Source organism: Lates calcarifer, unplaced genomic scaffold, assembly GCF_001640805.2.
Source record: "Lates calcarifer isolate ASB-BC8 unplaced genomic scaffold, TLL_Latcal_v3 _unitig_1394_quiver_879, whole genome shotgun sequence".
NCBI lineage: Eukaryota > Metazoa > Chordata > Actinopteri > Centropomidae > Lates > Lates calcarifer.
In genome coordinates, this window is record NW_026115489.1 from 1 (window position 1) to 22,669 (window position 22,669).

The 22,669-nt window shown below is 40.0% G+C and overlaps 1 protein-coding gene across 1 annotated transcript in view; it reads right to left on the minus strand.

The window, feature by feature from the left end:
- Positions 1-21: 21 nt before the first annotated feature.
- LOC127139345 (piezo-type mechanosensitive ion channel component 1) overlaps positions 22-22,669 on the minus strand; it is a gene marked incomplete at its 3' end in the record, with an annotated part of 46,980 nt that continues 24,332 nt past the window's right edge. Inside the window, exons 4-17 of the mRNA XM_051067311.1 lie at positions 18,689-18,941; positions 17,247-17,460; positions 11,446-11,617; positions 10,059-10,163; positions 7,888-7,960; positions 7,486-7,589; positions 7,268-7,347; positions 6,866-7,046; positions 6,069-6,174; positions 5,215-5,396; positions 4,908-5,056; positions 4,539-4,697; positions 2,003-2,109; positions 22-124 (exon numbers count right to left, since the gene is read on the minus strand). Coding sequence (XP_050923268.1) covers positions 22-124; positions 2,003-2,109; positions 4,539-4,697; positions 4,908-5,056; positions 5,215-5,396; positions 6,069-6,174; positions 6,866-7,046; positions 7,268-7,347; positions 7,486-7,589; positions 7,888-7,960; positions 10,059-10,163; positions 11,446-11,617; positions 17,247-17,460; positions 18,689-18,941 — 1,988 coding nt within the window. The remainder of the gene's footprint in view (positions 125-2,002; positions 2,110-4,538; positions 4,698-4,907; positions 5,057-5,214; positions 5,397-6,068; positions 6,175-6,865; positions 7,047-7,267; positions 7,348-7,485; positions 7,590-7,887; positions 7,961-10,058; positions 10,164-11,445; positions 11,618-17,246; positions 17,461-18,688; positions 18,942-22,669) is intronic.

Here is a 22,669-nt window from a genome sequence, read left to right on the forward strand (position 1 = left end):
AGGATGTGGATCTCCAGAAGCCTCCAGAGAAACACTTGAACTTTGGTGAGAATGTCAGAGAATCTTCTTGACAGAACCAGGAGTCTGTCCATCACCAGACCCCACTTACTGGGCATCAACTCCACTTAACAAGGAAAAAGAGTGTTGGGGGAACAAAGACAGTGAGAGGATGAGGGATAGACAGGAGAAACAGAAAAGCAGAAATGAACTGACATCAGTCCTAAGATCTGTCTTGAGTGTCCTCACATCCAAGGCAAAAGACCACAAAAAATCTGATAAATAGAAAACTCATGCAAGCTTCCCTTCTTACTCAAAAGTCACATCAGATGCAAAACCAATTCACACCAACCATTACAGCCATCACTATGGCTAAGAACCAGCTGTTATTTTTATTTACAATGTATTCATTTAGTATTCAGACCCTTCACAATTTTCATATTTTGTTATCTTGCAACCTTGTACTAAAAACGTTGACATTTTTTCCCTCAATAATACTCACTCAATACCCATAATGACAAAGGAATTACAACGTTGAGTCTTCTAGGATATGAGACAACAAGCTCTGCAGACCTGGATTTGGGGATTTTCTGACATTCCTCTGCAGATCCTCTCAAGCTCTGTCAGGCTAGATGGGAACCATCATTTTTAGGTCCCTCCAGAGATTTTCAATACGGTTCAAGTCAGAGCTCTCGCTGCGCCATGCTGGGTGATGAGCTGGCACTTAGAATTGAGGGAAAACATCTTGGATTCATTATACCAGAGAATCTTGTTTCTTGTGTCTGAGAGTGCCTCAGGAGCTTTTTGGCAAACTGAAGCTCAGCCAGAGTGACCAATAGGTTCTTGGTCACTTCTCTTACCAAGGATCCTCTGGAGTCCTGGTTGTTCTAAACCTCTCCTATTTTATGTGTGGAGGCCACTGTGCTCTTGGAAACTTTCAATGCATCAGATTTTTTTTTAGCCTTCCCCAGATCTGTGCCTCCACACAATCCTGTCTCTGAGCTCTGCAGACAGTTCGTTCAACATCATGTCTTGGCTTATGTTGATGAATGTTATGATATGCATAAATGTTGTCTGTGAGATCTTGTATACGTGGCCTTTCCAAATAATGTCTAATTAATTGAATTTACCACAGTGTAATAGCAAGGGGTCTGAATTCTTATGTCAAAGTTTTTGTTGTTTTAGTTTCTCCTTTCTAAAAAATGTCCAAATTTCTCAAATTTGGTTTTCACTTGTCATCATGGGGTATTGAGTGTAGTCTGATGACAGAAAAAATCAGTTTAAATGATTTTAGGCTGTAATATGACAAAATGTGAAAAACGCTAGGGGGGGGTCTCTTTTTTCTTTATATTACCATAGAATGACTAGAGGCCTCACAGGGGAACTGTGAGACATCATCAAGTAGATATAGATATAGTAGATGTAGATACAATATACAGGAGAAAGTAGATGGGTTAGATTGAAGGACTGCCCGTTGACTGCCCACTGACTGTCTTCCCACAGATCTGTGCCTCAACACAATCCTGTCTCTGAGCTCTGCAGACAGTCCTTTAAACCTCATGGCTTGGTTTTTGCTCTGACATGCATTGTCAGCTGTGAGACCTTATATAGACAGGTGAGTGCCTGTCAGTTGAATTCAGTTTAATTTACCACAGATAGACTGCAGAAATGGGAACCTGAACTAAATTTCATGTGTCATAGTGAAGGGTCTGAATACTTATGTCAGTGTGATAGTTGCATTTTTCCTTTTTAGCAAATTAGCAAAAATGTATAAAATTTTGTGTGTGCATTTTGATTACATGGCATTGTGTGTAGACTGATGAGACTTATGACTTCAAGCACTGTTTACAGTTGCAATACAATGCACACTTTTCCCATAATTCTTTGTGTCAGTAAGTAGTTTGTAATCATACATAATGGAAAGTCTTTATTGATTTACAATAAGCAATTTAACTGTGAAAATGTGTCTGCCACTGTTTTTTTTTCTATTCTATTTATTTTTTACCTTCATCTTCAGATTCCTCATCCATGTTAGTCACCAGGTCTTCTTCTTCAGAGTTCACTTCCACATTATCAGAGCCAGTCTGCTCAGTTCTCTCACTGTTCTTCTTCCTGGATGCAGATTATCTCATTAGCAAAAGGAAAAATATAGATTTCCTAGGTTATACTTGATGATGAAAAACAATACCACAAAAAGCAGAGGTATAGCACACATATGCAAAAAAAAAAAAAAGACAGTCAGCATTTGTGGAACAAAAACCTTGCCCTCCATGACCTCCCCACAATTTAACTATCCCATGGACAGACAACGTATCTCTCTCCAAATACCAGATGAGCTTTTAGCATATCAAAGAGCTATATGACCAGCATGAGTCAAAGAGACAAGGCGAATGGAAGTAAACCAGCAAAACCTCCACAGAGTAACACTTTTTCACTCAAAGACACAACTCTGATTATTTGACTGTTACTTCCCTCAGAGAAAATAGCATGAAGGACTGAAATTATCACTAAGGTGTGGTCTTTCCATGCTATGGACCCACTGAAATAGGGTTGCAAATGGTAATTACAGACCTCTGCCATATATTATACCACATTCCAATCTTGTGTGGGAATTAGCATTTTCTTATTTTTAACAATGTCTGAAATAATGTGAAAATTACTGCCCAACTATTCTGCAACCCATTTATTATTATTCAGCAAATGATCAATAATTTACTGCAACTTTCAGGTTTCTAGGCCGTAGGGAAGCCTACGTATGTATAGGGCTGAGGCAATATCTACCATGTAATCATACTGCCATCTAGTGACTATGTTGACACATCAGATATTCCCAATTGTGTTTTTATTTGTATTGACTTGTGTAATCCTGTTCATTTATTAACAGAATTAGAAATTGTTGATTCTCTTGTTAAGTCAATTAAAAACTTGAATCATGTTGAGGAATTGTGAATGAGGTACTGATATGAATCCACATTTGTATGGTTCCTTTACTGTTACCAATAGCATTTTTAGTTCATATACTGTTTAATTCTTTACACACGATGCACCCGGCATTCTCTGCAAAACAGCGGGACCCCTGTGATCGCTCTCTTCTGTTTGATGTTTTTTTTTGTCTAGTTTTCAGTGCTGCTCTTGTTGTTTTTATTCTGCATCAACATGCATGAGACACAGGCGGAAAACCCGTCTGCCCCAAACCTACTGAGAAATCAACAGCAGTGCCAAAGGAGAAGAGTCCGCTGGCAGGATTCCAGACACTGAAACTGTGGATAATATTGGCAGAACCTGTCATCTGGCAACCACAGGATCCCTCAGGGAGGATCCACCCAGAGCCTGTGGTGAAAGGTTACTGACTGCTTAGAGTGGCAGCCATAAACTGTATAGGAAATATAATGTATAACAATATATATGCATTTTTTATATACGGTGTATGGTCCTGGCTGAGAGTCTGCAGCCTGCCAGCTGAAAGCAGACTCAAGCTATTTTATTTTCTGGTCACGACTGGGTTGATGTCAGGAAAAGAGCTTTTAATCCATAAATTTCATTCATGGACATCTCAGGATCTGTTAGTAATATATTGATACAATACGTACACTAAACATATTCTCTCCCACTGTTGCCCACTATACAAGTTAGTTACTATACTAGTTAACATTTGGTTTAGCTTGTGTTAATAGACTGTTATGAAACTTTAACCCACTCATTGTGAGCAGAGATTGGAGTTCAGCTGGGTCAAGGAGTAATGGCTTCTGTTAATGAATGAATGAATTGAATTCACTGATGCTTGAATATAAATATTTTCTTGTGGCTGTAAGCAGAAATATTGTGACCACATTCTAGTCTTACATATTACTCATGAAATGAAAAAAAGTTTGAGTCAGCATTTTGAATGAGACTGGTAGATTTAAAGTGAAACAAATCAAAAATTCCAAATATATAAATAAATAAAGTGTGTATAAAAATGTACTACATTTGCAAAAATCTGTCTAGGGCAAATAACTTAAGAACCTAAAATGATTTTCCCCTGGATTTAAACAGCACTAATACTAATGTAGTGGTCATTTCAGTATTCCCTGCATTCTGTTGTGCTTAGATCATGTCAACTTACGTCCACTCCTCAAATGAAAAATAGCTTTAAACATGTTTGTAGAGAGACACGTCATTGGGTTTTTGTGGGTCCATCACCAGTTCCATATATTCTTATGACTTGGGGAGACTGTGACTGAGCTGCAGTAGCACAAACTAGCACAACAGATTTGGGGTGCCTAGCTAATCCTGCACGATATACAACTCCACTTAAACATTAGCTTGTTGGTTGCAGTGGGTTGTAGTATGATATCATAGAAGGAGGTGTGTGTTTGGATTTCAGTGGGCACTAACTAAACCCTCCATTTCATGAGTTTCGCTCAGAAACATGTCACATGACAGAGGATACAGTAAAGATGCTCATCTTTCCACTTCACTGTAACTTTAAACAACACAGTCCCCCTTGCAATATGAAACAAAAAAAGAACTTTTGATGTGACGTGTGTAGATTGTATTACTTGTTTATAGGGGTAACATGTTCCAGGTTAGTGATTCTCATGAAGGGTTTGTGGAAGTAGTGTAGCTGCAGAATACAAGCCAGCAGGAAGAAGCCAGGGATCAGAATACTGGTGAAGAGTTCGGACAGAGCAAACGTCTCCAAACCAATGGCTGCCAGCCTGAGGAAGACAGGGATGCACCTTCATTAGTTTCATACTGGCATACTTATGTTTCTTATTACCAAATTAACAAGTTTAATTGCCACATGGCAAATCTGGACCCTGATAGTGAAACCAGCTTACAACTGAAAAAGAGAAACACAGACACAAAAGTATCAGAAGGGTAGAGTAAGACACTAGACAATCTCAAACTTTGGTGAAAGAGCCTACTGTTCTTCTGTGAAACCAGTGAAGTTCCGCCAGTATCGAGGGAAGTCTTCAAACTGGTAAGTGTAGATGGAGATCAGCACCAGCATGGTGTAGGCCACAACAAGCCACCAGAAAAGCTTCAACAGACGCCTCCACAGAGAATAGTACACCTGAGAAATATGAACAAGTTACTCATTACAAGAGTTCTGCTTAAACATTATCAAGTCAAAATTATGTTTATGGATGATAACACACTAAATGGACATGAACTTTCTTTAGATATTAGGGCTGAGAACCTGAATACAGTGGTCTTCAGGCCTGTTCCTACCTGATAGAGACAGAGGCACAACAGGAACAGCAACATGTAGATGATCTTGTATCCAACAAGTTTTCCAGCAAAGGAGACCATGATGAACATCCCTCCACACACATAGATCCAGTATTTGGCATAACAGCTCATCACCATGCCTCCTAAAACCTTCAGCACTGAATCATTACTGGCCCCCTCTGCTGACAAGGGTAAGAGGTTAGAGAGGGAGGAGGATAAAGTTCAGAAAGAAAAGTCATCAGGAAGACAATGTTCATGGCTTAAAGGACTAACAAATGTCAACCTCTGCAGACCAGTATCCAACACATTCCATCTAACACTTTTGCAGAAAGTTTGTGATTATGTACAAAGTTGGCAATTTAACTACACCCATTTCACTTTTTATATCCATAAAATTAATCAACACAGTGTTCAGAAACGTCATCCAGAGAACACACCATCAGTAGTTTTCATACAATTTCTTTGATAGAAAGTACAGTTGACATATGATATATGATAGATATAATATGATAAATCATGACTGTTTGTTTGTTTGTTTTTTTTGTTGTTTTTTTTGTAAATTACTGAATAGCCCTGTGATGGACTGGAGATCTGTCCAGGGTGTACCCTGCCAATGTCAGCTGGCATAGGCTCCAGCCCCCCATACCCTAAATGGATGAGCAGTATAGATAATGAATGAAATTACCAAATAATTGGAGTAATTTGACAACAGTATAATCACCTAAGTGTATGTACATGTTGTGCAAGTGTATTCTGTCATAATAGAGCAGGGCTCCAGCAGATGTTTAAGGTTTGTACTGCCAGTGTGAATCAGTGTCAAAAGGTGTGTGTGTGTGTGTGTGTCTGTGTCTGACCTCCTGTAGTGACTTCCTGTAGTGGTGTGGCCATTTTCCTCTGCCTGCTGAAGTTTTCCTTCACTGACTGACGTACCAACAGCCAGAAAGTTAAAGTGAACAGAAGCTGGAGAGAGAGAGAGAGAGAGAGAGATAATATAAAGGGAGAGGGGTGAAAAAACACACAGAAAATCAGGGTGAGCAAGAATTCAGGTCACTGCTGTTCTAATCAGCAAGACTTTTTTGGGCATCTTTATTACACCTATTTCACTGTCAGAGGGAATAAAACTTTGGATTACTGAATGTTTTCAATTTTAGCCCCTTTTTTAATTAAAAGCCCAGTCATAGTTCTTTATTTAAATGAACTGCCACAATCTAAAGTATCAGTAGTAAGTAGATCACATATGACATGAGAGGATATATGTGGGCCAGTGTCAGCACAAGAAGAAGACCAGTGATCTGATTTAAAAAGATTAACTTTGGTTTTGTCTCACTCCAAAAGCATGCTCACAGAATGGGATTTTTAACTAGGGGGATCCTAGGATGTCCAGGATATTATACTGGATAGCAATAAACCATATTATCTGGCCTCATTAGATTTTATCAACAAGACAAACTGGTTGTACTAAATAAGCTCATGTCACAAAGTTCTGTGTGGAGAAATGAGCCCTTAGTTCTGGTTTGTACCACTCAATTTTATGACCAAGCTCCAGCTCCTTTCCAAAGCCAGGAGTCAGAAATGAAGGCTTATATTTAATTATAAATATTATACAGTCCCATCATTATAAAATCACCCATTACCTATGCTCTTATCTTACCAAAGCTCCAAGTCTTAAACAGGGGTACTTGGCCCTGTCCAGTCCCAGTTGTCTGAGGCTCATGGTTCCCACAGTGGTGGGTAGCTCAGGCTGAAGATCCATGGCCCAGACATACTGCAGACAGCACAAAGCCAGGCCATAGAGCAGGATGAATGGAGAGCACAGTGTAGCTGCATGCCGTCTGCAAAAAGAGACAGTAACCCGTGAAAACTGCACAGCTGCACTGAAATCACTTTGCACTTTAAGATGTGTATTTGTTTAGTTTATGAGACAAAAAACACACATCAAAGGTAATGTCAGCAGAAATAAGATATTCACATAGCATCAATTACAACAGTCACATTTAAAGATAATCAGTTTCTCATATTCTTGTTCTGTCGGAGCTACAGGTGTTAACAGTACCTGGCACGCAGGATCCAGATGAGACAGGCCCACAGCAGCAACACAAAGGTCAGCCAGCTGTGGTATGTGATGCTCCAAACCTGAACAATATGGAAACCGCACATAAGAGCAGGAACAATTTCATTTCTTATTGTGATGTAGATTGACTACATGACTCATTATTTTAAGTTCTGTTGTTGTTCTTAATTGTACAAAATCAAGCTTATTCTAATAGTTACCATCATGGCTATGAGTGCACAGACATAGCTCTGCTGCATGACCACCTTTCCCAGCAGATAAAACGGACTTTCACTCTGTTGGCCACTGGCCACACCACTAACACCTGCCAAAAATAACAAGCAATATTGTTATAGATATTGCAGTGAACAATTTGTTATTTTTTATATAATGATAATTAAGCTTTAATCTCCAGTGAAATGCTCTCTGACACAGAATGTCAGAATGACTATAGTTACTAGAAGTGACCCAGTGTCAGAAAGGATTTCCAAAATATGTGTAATCAACTGAATCCTGAACAGATTTTTCACTGTTGTAATGTTTTTTTTTTTTTCAATGTTTTTTCAAAATGACTTATTCACATTCTCATCAGTGATTTCTGAGAAAAACTGAGGATTAGATACCCAGGTCTGGCTGACTCTCTTCAGCCACAGTTCCTCCTCTGCTGCTTCCTGTTCCAACTGACAGGAGCATGAGCTGAAAGAGAAGAGCACACATACACAAAAACACTTACAGATACAGACATTAGACTGTATTGTGAATTACAGTTTTATTTCTGAATGGGACTAGGAGCCCTATTTTTGTGGTCACACAATGGCCAGTGCAAGCAGTAAAGTTTGGTATTTCTCTGACTGTGAAATTCCTTCTGCTTGTCTTTGTGGTGTTTTGCTGCCCTGTGCAGAGCACACGGTGCACATGTGGAAGGAGAGGCGCAAACAGGAGTGGTTCATTCAAACGAAGCAACATTAAGTGTGTTGTTGGTATCTTAGTGGAAAATGTGCTGCAGATGTTACACTGGTTATGCCAGAACCGCATCTGGTTCTGGTTTCAGCTGCCTCTTTGTGGATTTTGTCCACAACAGCAAACCAAATACTTTGAATAAATGCACAGCAGTAACAGAATGATGCTTTAAATGTAGGTACCATATAATTTCACTCACCAAGCATTTTTTAGGAACCCCATACTAATACTGAAACTGAAGCTCCTGACCTGTATCTGCATAATTGTATATGTTACACTGCTGCCACATTAATAAGAAGGTGTACAGGTGTTCCTAATACAGTACTTGGTAAGTGTATATGGTCACATCAAACTGATGCTATTTCAGTTTTACTTCTACTGTATCTAACATCATAAATGGTCATATCATATCATAAAGTGTGACACAACCATAATGCTTTCAAGAATAAAACATGAAATGCTACTTTTGCCAAAAAGAACATTGGAAAGGGGCTGGGACACACAGGGTAGATGAACTGCTATAATCCAACATGTTCCAAAATCCTCCTCCTCACTTACAAAGCCCTTAATGGTCAGGCTCCATCTTACCCTAAAGATCTCATAGTCCCCTACAATCCCACTAGCACTCTGCGCTCCCAGAATGCTGGTTTACTGGTGGTTCCCAGAGTTTCCAGGAGTAGAATGAGAGGCAGAGCCTTCAGTTATCAGGCTCCTCTACTGTGGAACCTTCTCCCAGTTTGGGTCCAGGAGGCAGACACCCTCTGTACCTTTAAGAGTAGGCTTAAAACTTTCCTCTTTGATAAAGCTTATAGTTAGGGTTGGCTCAGGCTTGAACCATCCCTTAGTTATGCTGCTATAGCCCCCCCCCAACCTGTCAAGTGCCTTGAGTGCCTTGTTGTGATATGGCGCTATATAAAAAAATTGAAAAAAATTGAATTAGTTCCACTCTAACAAGAGAACTCAGTAATATTGTATGGGGTTACTTAGCTTTGTACCAGCCTGGTGTCATATGCAAGTAATTTAATAAAAGTAAACACAGTAGACAGCTGTGCATAATGTCTCTGTGCTCTGGCTCAGCACTTCACATATCAGAGGTCACAGAGTTATCAACAAATCTGTCCTGCTGCTGTCGGACAGACTTTAATGAACTAAAGGAGAAGCTTTACACATAGTATAAAAAACTGAACAACAGCACAGTAAGAATGACTCATATGAATTTATCGATAAATACTACCAGTGTTCCAGCTTTAAACACAACATTTCTTAAAATTCTTATTTATTTCAGTACCTCTACTGGCTGTATTATTAAATGTATTATTAAAACTATTATGTTATTGTGTGATTACTTTCATATATGTTAAGGATCTGAATACGTCTTCCACCACCAAAAAAGTTGCACACAACAATATAAACAAACTAACCAACTGAGGCAGCAGTATTCTATTACCTCCCTTGTTCTGTGAGGTAAAATTACCAGTCTGGTAGTGATATATAGTTCTGGTTAAACAGGGAGGGATCTTGCTCTTAATAAAAAGCTCTGTCTCTGTAGGAATCCCATCCATAATGTTGTCAGACACTTAGAATAACAATCTGAGCCTGTGGCAAAAACAAGCACATTGAACTTACTTCGACATGGACAATTGCCCATTTTATTACATTACAGCAGCTGAGGTACACTGCTGGGTACACTGTCTCAATCAATACTATACCAGTTCCAAAGATTTTGTCCCTATCAATCATTTACACCCTAAAACCTAGGAAAATAAGGCCCTGTCACATCAAGGGCCCTCACTTCCCATCCCTGTCTGTGTGGAACACTTGACTGTGTATTTACCTGTGTGTCATCTTCACAGTTATCTTTCTGTTGATTCCATGATCTTAACTCCACCATCTCCTCCTCTAACTCCTCCCTTTTCTCTTGCTGCTTTTCCTCCTCAACCTGCTGAGCACAAATACAACATCTAAGAAACACATATGCAAATGTACAGCTTTTTCTAAATGTAACAAAAAAGGTTCCATTTATTATGCAAAAGTTTCAGTTGGCACAGAACTGTGCAGAGTCACAGGCTCTGTTAGATATTCACTGAAAATAAACATAGTTTATTATTTTACAACACCTCATCAGATCCAGCTCTGGCACTGATCTGTAGAAATTCATTGGGTGTCAATTTCAAATAACAAAGTATTGTTTACATTTTCTCAATAATAGGGCTGTTATGATATCTGAGTTAGGGAACAGAGACCAAAACGGCACTGTTTTAAATATATTACTTTGAAAAATTTGAAAATGTCTCCCTCAAAATCCTTTACTCACTTTTACCAAATTTTTACCAAAGTCCTCATATGTGGAAGTTGTTTAAACACAAGCAGCCACATGTGTACTTGAAAATTTAGATCAGGAATTGTGATCAAAGAACAAATAAACAAGACAAAGTGTTGGTGGTTATATAGTGCTGAACATGCAGGGCTGTATTTTGATGTCAGCACAAAGCATGAGACAAAGTGTTGCATCAGTGAACTAGCATTTTCCTGGGGTGCACTGAGGTTATTTCCTGGACTGAACACAGGTCAGTCTCTTGATGATCCCCTGTGCCCCCCAGTGGGAGGAGAGGTGCAGTAGAGGGTGTGGCAATGCCAATCCAGCGGCGTACAGCAATCTTGGTGCCAAAGAGCCCCTCATCTGCTTGCTCAGAGGTACACCCACATAAATCACAGAAAAAAACTTCACTCCACTCTTTACTTACTCCATGTTTTTCAGCTGAGCGCACAGGATTTTATTTACAATTCAGAATTTATTCTGCCATTTTATTCTTGCCTCTTACTAGCTCTGTAATCCAGTTACTATTCTATTGACTGCCTTTCCTTTACCCTTGTGCCTCTCTTTACATCTATTTGAAAACAGCAGGTATCTGCTCCATTGTAAATGTCCTCCCATAAAATAATTACCCCACAGTGTTGCATGTGTGCAAGCAGCTTTTTAAGACACAGTTAGTAGTGGCCATATTGAACAGCATCAGCTGACTTGGAGAGGAGATCAGGGTGGATGGATGGGTTGATAAAACAGCAGGACTGAGGGTATGCTCCCAAAGTACTGGGCAAGCGCTGCATTGCTATTTTCAAGAAAATACAGCTGAAGAGAGTAGCCTGTAGCATGAGGGTCGACCTGCCCGTTTTTTGACACTGCTGTCAACACAACATATTCAAGAAGAAGTAGCAGATACCTGGTTAGGAGTTCCATGACATCCTGTCTTGAGAACCGTTGCTATGGTTATATAGAGGAGGAACAGTATTCCTGGGTTGACATAAATTGGCCAATCGTGACTGTCATTGAGATTTAGGTCATAGGGTGAGGAGCAATTTCCTGGTATGATGATGTCCTTCAGTCCAAAAAGTCTAGACAGGAGCAGAGGCAAACACATAAACACAAAACAAGAGAGATATGAATACAACAGGGTGCAGTTAATTAAAAGCATGTGGTACAAATTCTCATTAATATGGTCCACATACCAAAACAGAGTATTATGCACTGCCAGGTTATTGGAAAAGAACAAAACTAGTACCTTTAATGACAATAGTAGGAATTCAGAATTTTCAGGGAAAACCTTATGTTGTAATATCCCATCCTCGGCTAGCTGTCCATTCTGTGTGTGTGTACTGAAAAAAAGTCAGGTGTTTCAGCGCAGCCCTGGCTCAGACACCCACACACAACCCTTTGCCAGCTAGTCAGCAATGGGGGATCACTGGTGCACAGGACAAGGGAATGAAGAAGAGAAGAGGGCAGATAGGGGGCAGTGGGCAGTGGGAGCAAGAGATGAGGATTAGCAAGGGAAGCAGTCTACCCTTCCATCATTGCCTGACCATGTCGAGTTTTGAATGGGATCAACTAGGAATCCAGATGAGAGTGACATTACAGCGAGTACATGGAAGGAACGTCTACTGAGGGGCGGAGTGACAGCAGTGTATACCCCACAATATGATGGCAATGTCAAAATTGCCAGAGGAGAGGGTCAGAAGAACAAAAAATGAAAAAGAAGTGCTACTATCTAGCACTGTTCCCACTAGCTTTAAAACTGCTGTGGTTAAACCTTTACTTAATGAAGCACACCTTGATGCTGGGTCTCTGAGTGATTATTGATCTGTATCATGCCTTCCATTCTTTTTGAAAATATAAGTAGGAGCTGTGTCTCAGCAGCTTTCATCCCATTTAGCTGATAATCTTTTTGAATCTTTTCAGTCTGTCTTCAGGGCCTGTCACTCTACTGAAACCACGCTTGCTTAAGTGATAAATGATCTTCTGCTTTCTTTGTATTCATATTCCACCTCTGTGCTCCTCTTACTAGATCTCAGTGCAGCCTTCACTTATAGTTCAAACTGGAAAACAAATATTGGCATCTCTGGCCTGGTCCTCAGCTGGTTAAATCTTCACTGTTATGTTGACGATACCCCGCTGTATATGCCCATAAAGACTGATGACTCTTCTCAAATCATGAAATTAGAGGTCTGTTCGTCTGCTGTGAAAAGCTGGTTGTCTCAAAACTTCCTGCTCCTAAATTCAGATAAAATTCAGATTGAAATGCTGGTCACTAGCCTGGCCCGATATAGAAACCTGTTTGATCGAGTAACAATAATCTTTGACAGCTGTGTGACAGCCGAGAATCTGAGTGTCACATTTGATCCTGCTCTCTCCTTCAATTGGCACATCCCCAAGATCCCCCTTTTTCACCTACACAATACAGTTAAGATTCTGTCTCTCTTTCCATGGCAGGAGCAGCAATCCTAATTCACACTTTTGTCTCACAGAAACTTGATTATTAGAACGCTTTGTTTTCAGACCTGCCACATGCTAGTACTTCACATGGTTCAGAATGCTGTGGCCTTTCACCTCCTATTTCATCTTTTATCACTTATGAATTGGAGGGAAAACCAACTAATGACAGCTGTACTGCTTCAAATGTGACCTCTTTGCACCTCAAAACCACAAAATGTATAGTTCAATTCACAATTATCTTCACTCGTTTCATAATTAATTAATTCACTAATAAGAAACCTCAGAATTCAAGCCAAGGTTTGAAAAGGCTTGTAGTCAACACTGTAACATGACAGGACATGACATCTATAAATGGATTGGAATAGAGAGCTGATACTCATAAAATACTAAGAAGCTCAAATACAGGGCATGAACAGGTCAACTGAGGTAATGAAGGACATTACCTCTGTTGGAGGACCACAGTAGATGATATGATCAAGTATGCATTAAATAGTGTAATGTTACAAATCAATGAAAACATTGCACCTTGATTAATCAAATACAAACAACAATAATAATGCAACATAGTATCTCTAAAAATAGTTTCTGAATAAACTGAAGCAGCAAATACATTTTGTAGAAAAAAATGTAATCAGACTCATTTTCCACTAAATTCCCTGATCTTGCAGCACAATATCCACTTGTAGACAGATAGATAGATAGGTAGAGAGATAGATAGATAGATAGATAGATAGAGAGAGAGAGAGAGAGAGAGAGAGATAGATAGATAGATAGATAGATAGATAGATAGAGAGATAGAGAGAGAGAGAGAGAGAGAGATAGATAGATAGATAGATAGATAGATAGATAGATAGATAGATAGATAGATAGATAGATAGATAAAAAATAATCAAATAATAAATAGATAAATATAAAGGTGTCTTGAAAAATCAACTGTACTGTACATGTATGCATAAGAAGTATATGCATGCATAGCATGCATTATTTGTTATTATTTTTGCTGATTAAACAGTCTTATGGCCGCTGAGAGGAAAGACTTTCTGCAGCATTCAGCCCTGCACCTTGGTGGCATCAGCCTGTGACTGAAAGTGCTCTTCACCTCCAGGGCATGAAGTGGGTGGGTGGGATTGTTTATTACTGAGGTGAGTTTCAAGAGCATTCTCATCTAAGTCATCATTAGGTTTCTGCTTCCCTGAGGTGCAGATCATCTTTGGGGGCCACTTCATCTCTTCATTATTTCATCCTGAACAGTGGTTTTGACACTCACTGGTCCTCGGCTTCCCTCATTCCACTTAGTGTACAGCATAGTATACAGAAACCCGATGATATGAGGAGGAGGAGGATGAACCATCAGGAGGGACAAGCCCATGCATGGAATGTATCACCGGCAGATGGAAGAAGTGACTGATATCTAGAACTCCTACCAGGGACTGGAAAAGGCTTCCCACATTCCGCTTATTGTACAGTCTCAGTCTCTGCAAGCATTGTGAGGATCTGCCTTGTCTTGATGTCAGTGGGCTCTGTCTCCTCCTTTGGCCAGCTTATTATAGCAGAGTGGTACCTGATGACTGGCAGGGTGTATGTGCTATGGCCTGGACCTTGTTCTTCTGTGACTGTGGCTGACTTCCTTGCAGCCCCTTCATGGTTTCCATTTGCCTGTGAGATCCTGAGGTATTTGTAGCTATCCTGAAGATCTGCAATGTTACTTTCTGGTAGTTCAGTCCTCCCAGTTCAGATCACCCTATATGCCACATTCGATGGTAACTTGTACAATTGGCTTAGAGTTGGCTTCTAGAGTTGTTTTCCACAGCCCCATTGGGTTCTTGATGGAGTTTCTTAGTGTCCTATTGATGCTGTACATTTCCAAGCTCTCCAGTATCACTGTGTGCGACACTGAGTCGTAAGCTCTCTTGTAGTCAATCCAGGCGGTGCACAGGTTGGTCTACCTGATCACGCAGTCTCGAGTGACAGCTCTATCAACCAGTAACTGGTGCTTGGCCCCCCAGGTATTATTTTCCAATTCCTTTCTGGGCCCCGCTCATGTATTGAGCCATGTGCGTACTCATGCATATACTGTATATACAGTAAATATGGTGGCAAGTTCACAGTATAACAAGCAGATCCACGTAAACTGTGTGCTGACAGTTGGGCATCTTGGGTATGAAAAGGTCAAACCCGGCTGATTGATGAACAGCTGGTTAAGTGATACTGACACATGGCAAAAACTCTGGTGATGATAGATGAGATGGAGAGAGATCATATGTCACAGTGGAATGCTGCACTACTTGATCATCTTTCTGTTTGCTGCTAGCCAGTCATTCCACACATTCCAGTCCAGAAATCACACTCGCCTCACATTCCTCTGTTCTAATTCACACAATCACTTCCTGATTTCCTCTCTGTGTCTCTAAACTCACACAATCTCTCATGCTCCCTCGACTGTTTTTTTCAGTCCAGTTCTACAGAGATTCCACACATTGCAAGCGCACTATTAATAGATACTGAAGGTTTCCTGAGAGGGAGGAACATGAGCTTTGACCCCTGTGCCTGAGGAATATCCTCCACTATACGCAATGAAGACCGAAAGCAATATGGTGAAGAGAAGAGCAATTTCTAGGTGACAGAGAAGAACACATGGTGAAGCAAGTACGGAGTGATTTCAGAGATATGGAGGTGATGATGTTCCTCCAGAGAGGAGGACTGGGGAATACATGTTGGCATGCAGTGGTATATAGACTATAAACATGCAGTCTCAGTGGACCCCCTTCCCCTTTGAAATCATATTTCTGTCACAGTTTTTTCAGGTGATTATTAGGTGGAAACCTTGATAACTCTGGTCCCTGTACTGAGAAACGATTACTGTAATTCATGATTTTAAAAAAACCAAATAAGACCTCACTGGCATCATGTTTTATTTGCAATATTACATAGTATAAATTAGTTTCCAAAAAGTGCAAGCCAGACAATGGCAATCTAGAAGTAACATAGTAAAATTTCAGAAGCAACGATCTTTAGATATACAGAGCAGACAGACCAAGTATTAAACCTGAAAACTCAGGATTAGACTCTGCCATCACTGACTGGTTTCACAGCCATTTTAAATAATAACTTTTGTTTGTTTGTTTTATTTAAGCTTTCTGATACTTTCCTTCAGTAAAACTGATCATCAAACATTACACCAAACTCATTATGTTTCAAAAATTACCAATTGAGAAACCTCTGCTACAAGCATATCAAAATTGTATAATGTTGTAAAATACCTAATCATGAACAATAGAAAAGACTGCTTGTTGTTACTGTTTCAAATCTCCTTTCAGTGTAAACTGCTGAAAATGAAATATGTTTATGTAGCCACTTCATGAGCTCACTGTGCTGATGTAGGACCTGCAGCTAAGTCACTCTTAGTGACTTTTTCTCAAAATAAAGACAATCCTGTTTCATTATTAGCAAACTAACTATTATAATATAATATAATATTAGCTGGCTAGCCACATTGCCACGTTAAACCATTCTGAAACACTGCCACCAAGCTGCGTTCACAAGAACTTTGTCTCAGCTGCTTTCTTCATGATAGATTTTTTCTCTGACAGCCTCCTTTTTTCTAATGAAGTGATTGCTTTCACCTTGGGTCCTCCCCATCAACATCAATGCAATCAATATATATATATATATATATATATATATATATATATATATATATATATATATATATATATGGAACTTCAGGTGCTTCACAGAGATAAACATTTGACCTCAGTATCTCTCATCCACATTTCACCTGTTGCTACTTTTAAAGGGGATGACAGGAGCTCGTGTGATTGGTCATTATACCCACCCTAACTCCACCGGGTAATTCTATATTCCTCTCACTAATAATGTTGTGCCAGGCTGCACTGGGTTTGTACAAACACGTACAAACCATAAATTTAGCCTTTTCTAGGGTATATTACCTGTCTTCTTACGATGGAATGCAGGTGTCCTGGGAGTTAGAGGGGTTGCAGGATTAGAGACAACCTTAATGGATCCCAACAATTACTGAATATATAATATATATGACAGCAAGCTCTCAGGATAAAGACAGAAACAGGCAGTGTGCTGACAGTTATCCTGGGTACGTAAAGGTCAAACCTGGCTGACTGACAAACAGCTAGTTAAGTGATACTGACAGAGACAAATGGCAAAAACTGAAATATTAATGAAATCATTTGAACAAAAAGATTTCATGGTTTCATGCACAGTGTGCTACAGTCTTACCTGGCCCACAGACTGTGTGGGGGGAACAGGGCCTGGGCAAGCAGACTCTGGTACAAATACAGACAAACCATGTGACCAGCAGTGAAGAAGCCCACCATCACACACAGCGCATTGAAGCCCAGGTGACTGATGGGAAGGTGGTACGCCCACCAAGTGCACACACCAATAAAAAGCAGGAAGTAGATAGCTGAGAAGGCTGAGGGCAGTGTGATGCCTGGGAGGAAAGAGGAGAGACACACATTCAATATACTGTACACAGAGAGACACAATAACACAGCAATGCTCCAACATTTTGAGAAAAATGTCTTTTGTCTGTCAACTTCATCTTTGTGCATCCAATACAGTCATTCTGTGTTTTGTAGTTCATTTAGCCTAGCTTAGAACAAAGAGAGGAGGAAGGGGGGATACAAATCCTCTAACACCTCCAAAGCAGTCTTATTCATATTCTATTTCTTGCAGGAAGTGCTGAATTTCACTGAAAGTAGTTCAACCCCAGGAAAGCATGGGAAAGTGGGCTTGATGGGACTCAACCAGTGTGTGAGAACTGAAGTGGGAACAGCAGAGCAGTGAGTATGACATGACTGGAATTAATGCTGTGAAAATGTATACAACATAATGAATATACTATGTAAGCCATTATGGTGCAGGTACAAGCGATTTTAATGTTTTGTCTTTTTTATGATTTGAAATCATCTGACATCTGAATCATGAGAACATCTGACTGTGGATTTTTAGTTTAGATTCATTGTGGATACAAATCCACAAGGGTTTTCTCTTTAAATAGCGATGTGTTATTTTAATTCATTAAATGTTTAAATGTCAACATTTAATTTATCATATTATTAATTTGAGAGCACAAGTTAGTCATTTGTGTTCTAGTAAATTTACTGCACTACATCAGACAGGCTTTGTAGTTTTTTGACAGTGAGAACAGAGAAGAAAAAAATACACTTAATTTGTCATATAACCATATAATCTTACACCATTCATGCAGTTTTTTCATGATTCTGTAGTGCAGCTTTAGTGGACATGATGGTGCAGTTCTAAATGCCTCAACTCCACACATGCCACAGCATCAGCAAAAAGTATTTGAAATGACTGTGAGAGCTACAGCTGCACCAGGCTGTGATGATGATGGAAATCATACACATCGCCTTCAGTATGAGAGTATAGACAACAGAGGCTCCCCTTACAGACTGGCCACAGACTGATGGGTGTTTATCTACATGTATTCAACACTTCAGAATGGTTGTCAGTGAGCAATGTCCTTGGATATGAATCAGAAAAAGAAAAAACAGCCTGACAACACACATTTAAAGTTTAGATCAGTGTGAACCAAATACCACTGTCTGGACTGTGCTCACACATCTGTTAGCTTCTTCTTCATGAGTTATGAAATGCTGTGGAAACCTGATAAGGTATTGTTGTTACATAGATCCTACCAGCCAAAGCCAGCAGGCTGATGGCTAAAACTCTTCCCAGGTCCCGCAGAACTTTCCGAGCCTTGGCCTTCAGATGCTCAGCCAACTGCTTGGCTTTGGTTGCTGTGGAAACCTCCTCATCAGGGTCACCAGGTAATGACCTGTCATCTTCATCTTCATCTCCTGATGCCTCCTCCTCCTCCTCCTCCTCCTCATCATCATCATCATCATCATCATCCTCATCTGTGGTTTTATCTGATGGATCATCTTCTAACTAAGGTGAGAAGGGGGAAAAAAATGAAAGTTATAGTTACTAATTTGCATTATAGTTAACCATTGGATTACAATTGTGTAGGTTTTCTACAGCTAAAGCACCTTAGAGCTAACGGTAGCTCCTATCTGGAAGTTCTGAGTCAGTCAATGAATGAAAATCAGATTTTTTTGTGATACATGTGGCTGCAGCTGGAGAAGAGACAAATAACTGTAGTCATCTCTTAAACTTCATCACATCAACAGTTACTACTGATGTAGTCATGATGTCATACTCGATGATAATGGAAAGACCTTGTCCACTCCAAACCTATTTCTATCACCAAATTCATATAGAAATATAAATATATAAAAATGAATCTGAATCAGGTGCTTCTCAAGTACAGGACTAAAGGAACTGTTGCACACAGATTAATTTGCAGCTTTCATAGTGCAAAGAGACATTTTTTTTTTTTTAGAAATGTACAATCATCATGCATCCTTGATGCTGGGTATACAGAAGGCTATTTGTTAAAAAAGAAGGGAAAAAAGTAAGTAAAGAGGCCTGATGCAGCTGCAAAATCGGAAGAGCAGCCATTGTAATAAACTCTTGAATACTGTCAGATAAATAACTTTTGGTCCAAGAGAAACCAATATGGCACATTAATTGAATTAAATCAAAAGCTGAACTAAAATCTTTTGCTAATTTACTTTGATCAAGGCCTCTAAGCCAGTGGACAGTGATCTGGACTACAGGACTGCAATGACCAGGTGGGGATGTTGAGAGCAAGTGATGAATGGATCATTTATACAGGATAATCATGAATGTGATCAAAAACAATTCAGTCATTTCTTAACAGTCACACATAAAAAAGTAAAGTAAAATAAAAATAAACGTATTTTGATTGCACCCATGAAGCTCTTTAAACATATAACTTTTCTATAAACTTTTAGCGACACACACAGGATTGTTACAGCAGTATATTTGCTCACATTCCTCGAAACTGAAATTCCACTTCTTCCCAAAAAGACTGGATGCCTGAAAAAAATCTAAAAATTTATGACAGAAGTAGTAATCCAGCCCCACCGTGACCTGTGAGGATAAGCAGTATAGAAAATGGATGGATGCATGGATCTCTTCAGGATTGTTCTTTATTGCATATGTAAATGTTTATTGTGCATTATATGTTAATGGCATTTACAGGACAGGGCAGACACTGAGAGTGCCATTTTTCATTACTGCATGTTTAGAAGATTACTATCATGATTCATTCCTGCCTCTCGTTCTTGTGCTCTCTTGTTCTCTTGTCTGGACCTGCCATCCCCTCCTACCTTGTTTCTTTCATTATAGTCACCTGTCAAATGTCCCTGTCTCTATATCCATGTGTTCACCTGTTTCCATTTTCTCAGTCATCTAAGCTTCCCACACACACAACTGTTCCCACTTTATCATTATTCCAGCCAAAAGTATAACAGCCCTTTGTCCCCAGTCAGCGTCAGATCATCTGCCAATGTTCCCACACTTTCCTTTGTACCTGTCTGCCTTAACTTCTCATCTGCCTGTAAGCTCTATTTCAACTAAAAGCTACTTCACTGCATCAGCCTGCCACAGAATCTGTGTTTGGGTCCATCCTTCCTTCCATGGACCCAACAGACTCATCCATCAAGAGTGAAATTTTTGATCTAGCTTTTGCTTGGAGGGCCTTGAGGGTTGGAGACATCAGTCCCATAAGCTGTCCAGTGCCACAGAGACTCAGCTGCTCAGCAACCCCAAGCTTCACCCAGCGTCCCAGAGTGCTGCCCTACAACCCACAGCCTCCACCACCCAGCACCACAATCAACACCTGGCCAGACCCCAAGTCTGCTGCCCCTGCTGATGTCTAGCCTGTTCCTACATCCTGCCAACATCTTGCCCATTCCTGAGTATGGTGCTGAGTCAGCTTTCCCAGCCAATGCCAAGCCTGTTCCTGATTCTGTTCCTGTGTTGATGTGCCAGCTGATGTCTTGTCTGTTCAAGAGCCAGGTGATAATAAGCCTGTTCCTGAGTTTGTTCCTGAGTCGACCAGTGTCGAGTCTGCTCCTGATCTCCAGTTGACAGCTCCCTGCTGATGCCCTGACTCATCAAAACACTCATGACATGCAGTAACAGGTGGCAAAGATCTGATGTTTCTAATTACAGAGACAGGAATATCACACTAACTCACCCTCCATCATTCAGTCAGCCCTATGATAGACTGGCAATCTGTCCAGAGTGTACCCCTCCTCTCACCCTGTGTCAGCTGGGATTAGCTCCAGACTCCCTATGACCCTCAAAAGGGTAAGTGGTATAGCTAATGAATAACTGGATGGAAATTCAGATAAATCATTCAAGAGACAATGCCAGTCCACCCAAGACCTTATCATCCCTGTTACATAAAATGATCTTCAGAAAAATTGTTCACTACAGAAATGTTGGTAAGCAGCTATTTTCAGGCTTAAATATTTGGTGAACTTTCATCAGCTCAACATCAATATTTTTTTCTGTTTGTGGAGTTAGTGGAGACCAAATAGGGGATAAAAGGAGAATATTGGACTTGGATTCATCAGATGATGATTGAATGATAATGTTATTATGTTTATAGATGTCAGCGTGTCAGGGCTTTGTGTCAGTTTGGACTTCTGCCCCCTTGTGGCCACAAACCAATTCATATAGCTTCATTTTCAGGTTCTGTGATACTAGTAGAGGTGATGAACCTTGGCAATGTGCTGCAGTTTATTATTATGCTAACATGCTGGTTAGTCAGTAACTTTAAAGCAGCATCAACTGGAGCAAGCCAGTGGCTCACCTGGTTAGGCGCATACTATTAAGGCTGAGTATTTACCGCTGCAACCTGGATTTGAATCCGACCTGGGCCCTGGGCTACAGGTCGTTCCCTCCCTTTCCCCCCTGCCTTTCCTGTCTATCTGCACTACTGTTATCCAAACTAGAATCATTGTCTCAAGGCTGTATGCTTCTGCCAGCCAGTCCAGTTGCAGTTAATTACTGTGTGAATTCTTAAATTATGGCTAAAAACGTGTCAAATTTTATAGCAATCTGACTATTGGATTACGAGACACCACATGGTCTTAAGATTCCCCTTGAAGGTGGCACTTCATGGCTTATAAAGTGACTAAAAAAGGTTCATTCTCTGGGGAGCATGACTGCAGTCAGAACATTTCATTGGAACTGTGTAGTATTTCCCCATGTGGAAACTTTGTCCAGCTGGAGGTACAGTGATTCACATTTGAAGTTCATATTTGCTGTATCTTTATTCTTTTGTAATGCAGAGTCACAAGCATGGAGGCGCTAGAGGAAAGATTGTGGGGGTCACCTCACATGAAGATTCATCCTCAGCTGATCATGAATATCCACCACACATTTCATGCAAATCCAATCAATTGTTCTGCAATACTTTGTCATGCACCACAGTCAAGGGAAAAATTGACCTGACAACAGTGATGAAACATCAGGGGGTCACAGAAATAACAAGGACTGATCCTCCCGGGAAAACTAATATCCACAAATAATACCATAGAAATCTAGCCTTGAGATATCTTGCAATGGAAGTGTTGGACATACTAAGCAACAAATAGACTGACATTGCCATTATTAGAGAAACAGTTTTTTCCCTGCAGCTAACAGGAAAATGCATTTCTCACATTTGACTATTTATCATATCAACATGAAAAACTCCCAGAACTTGTACTGGAAAATGGCTTTTGCTCAGATTCCAC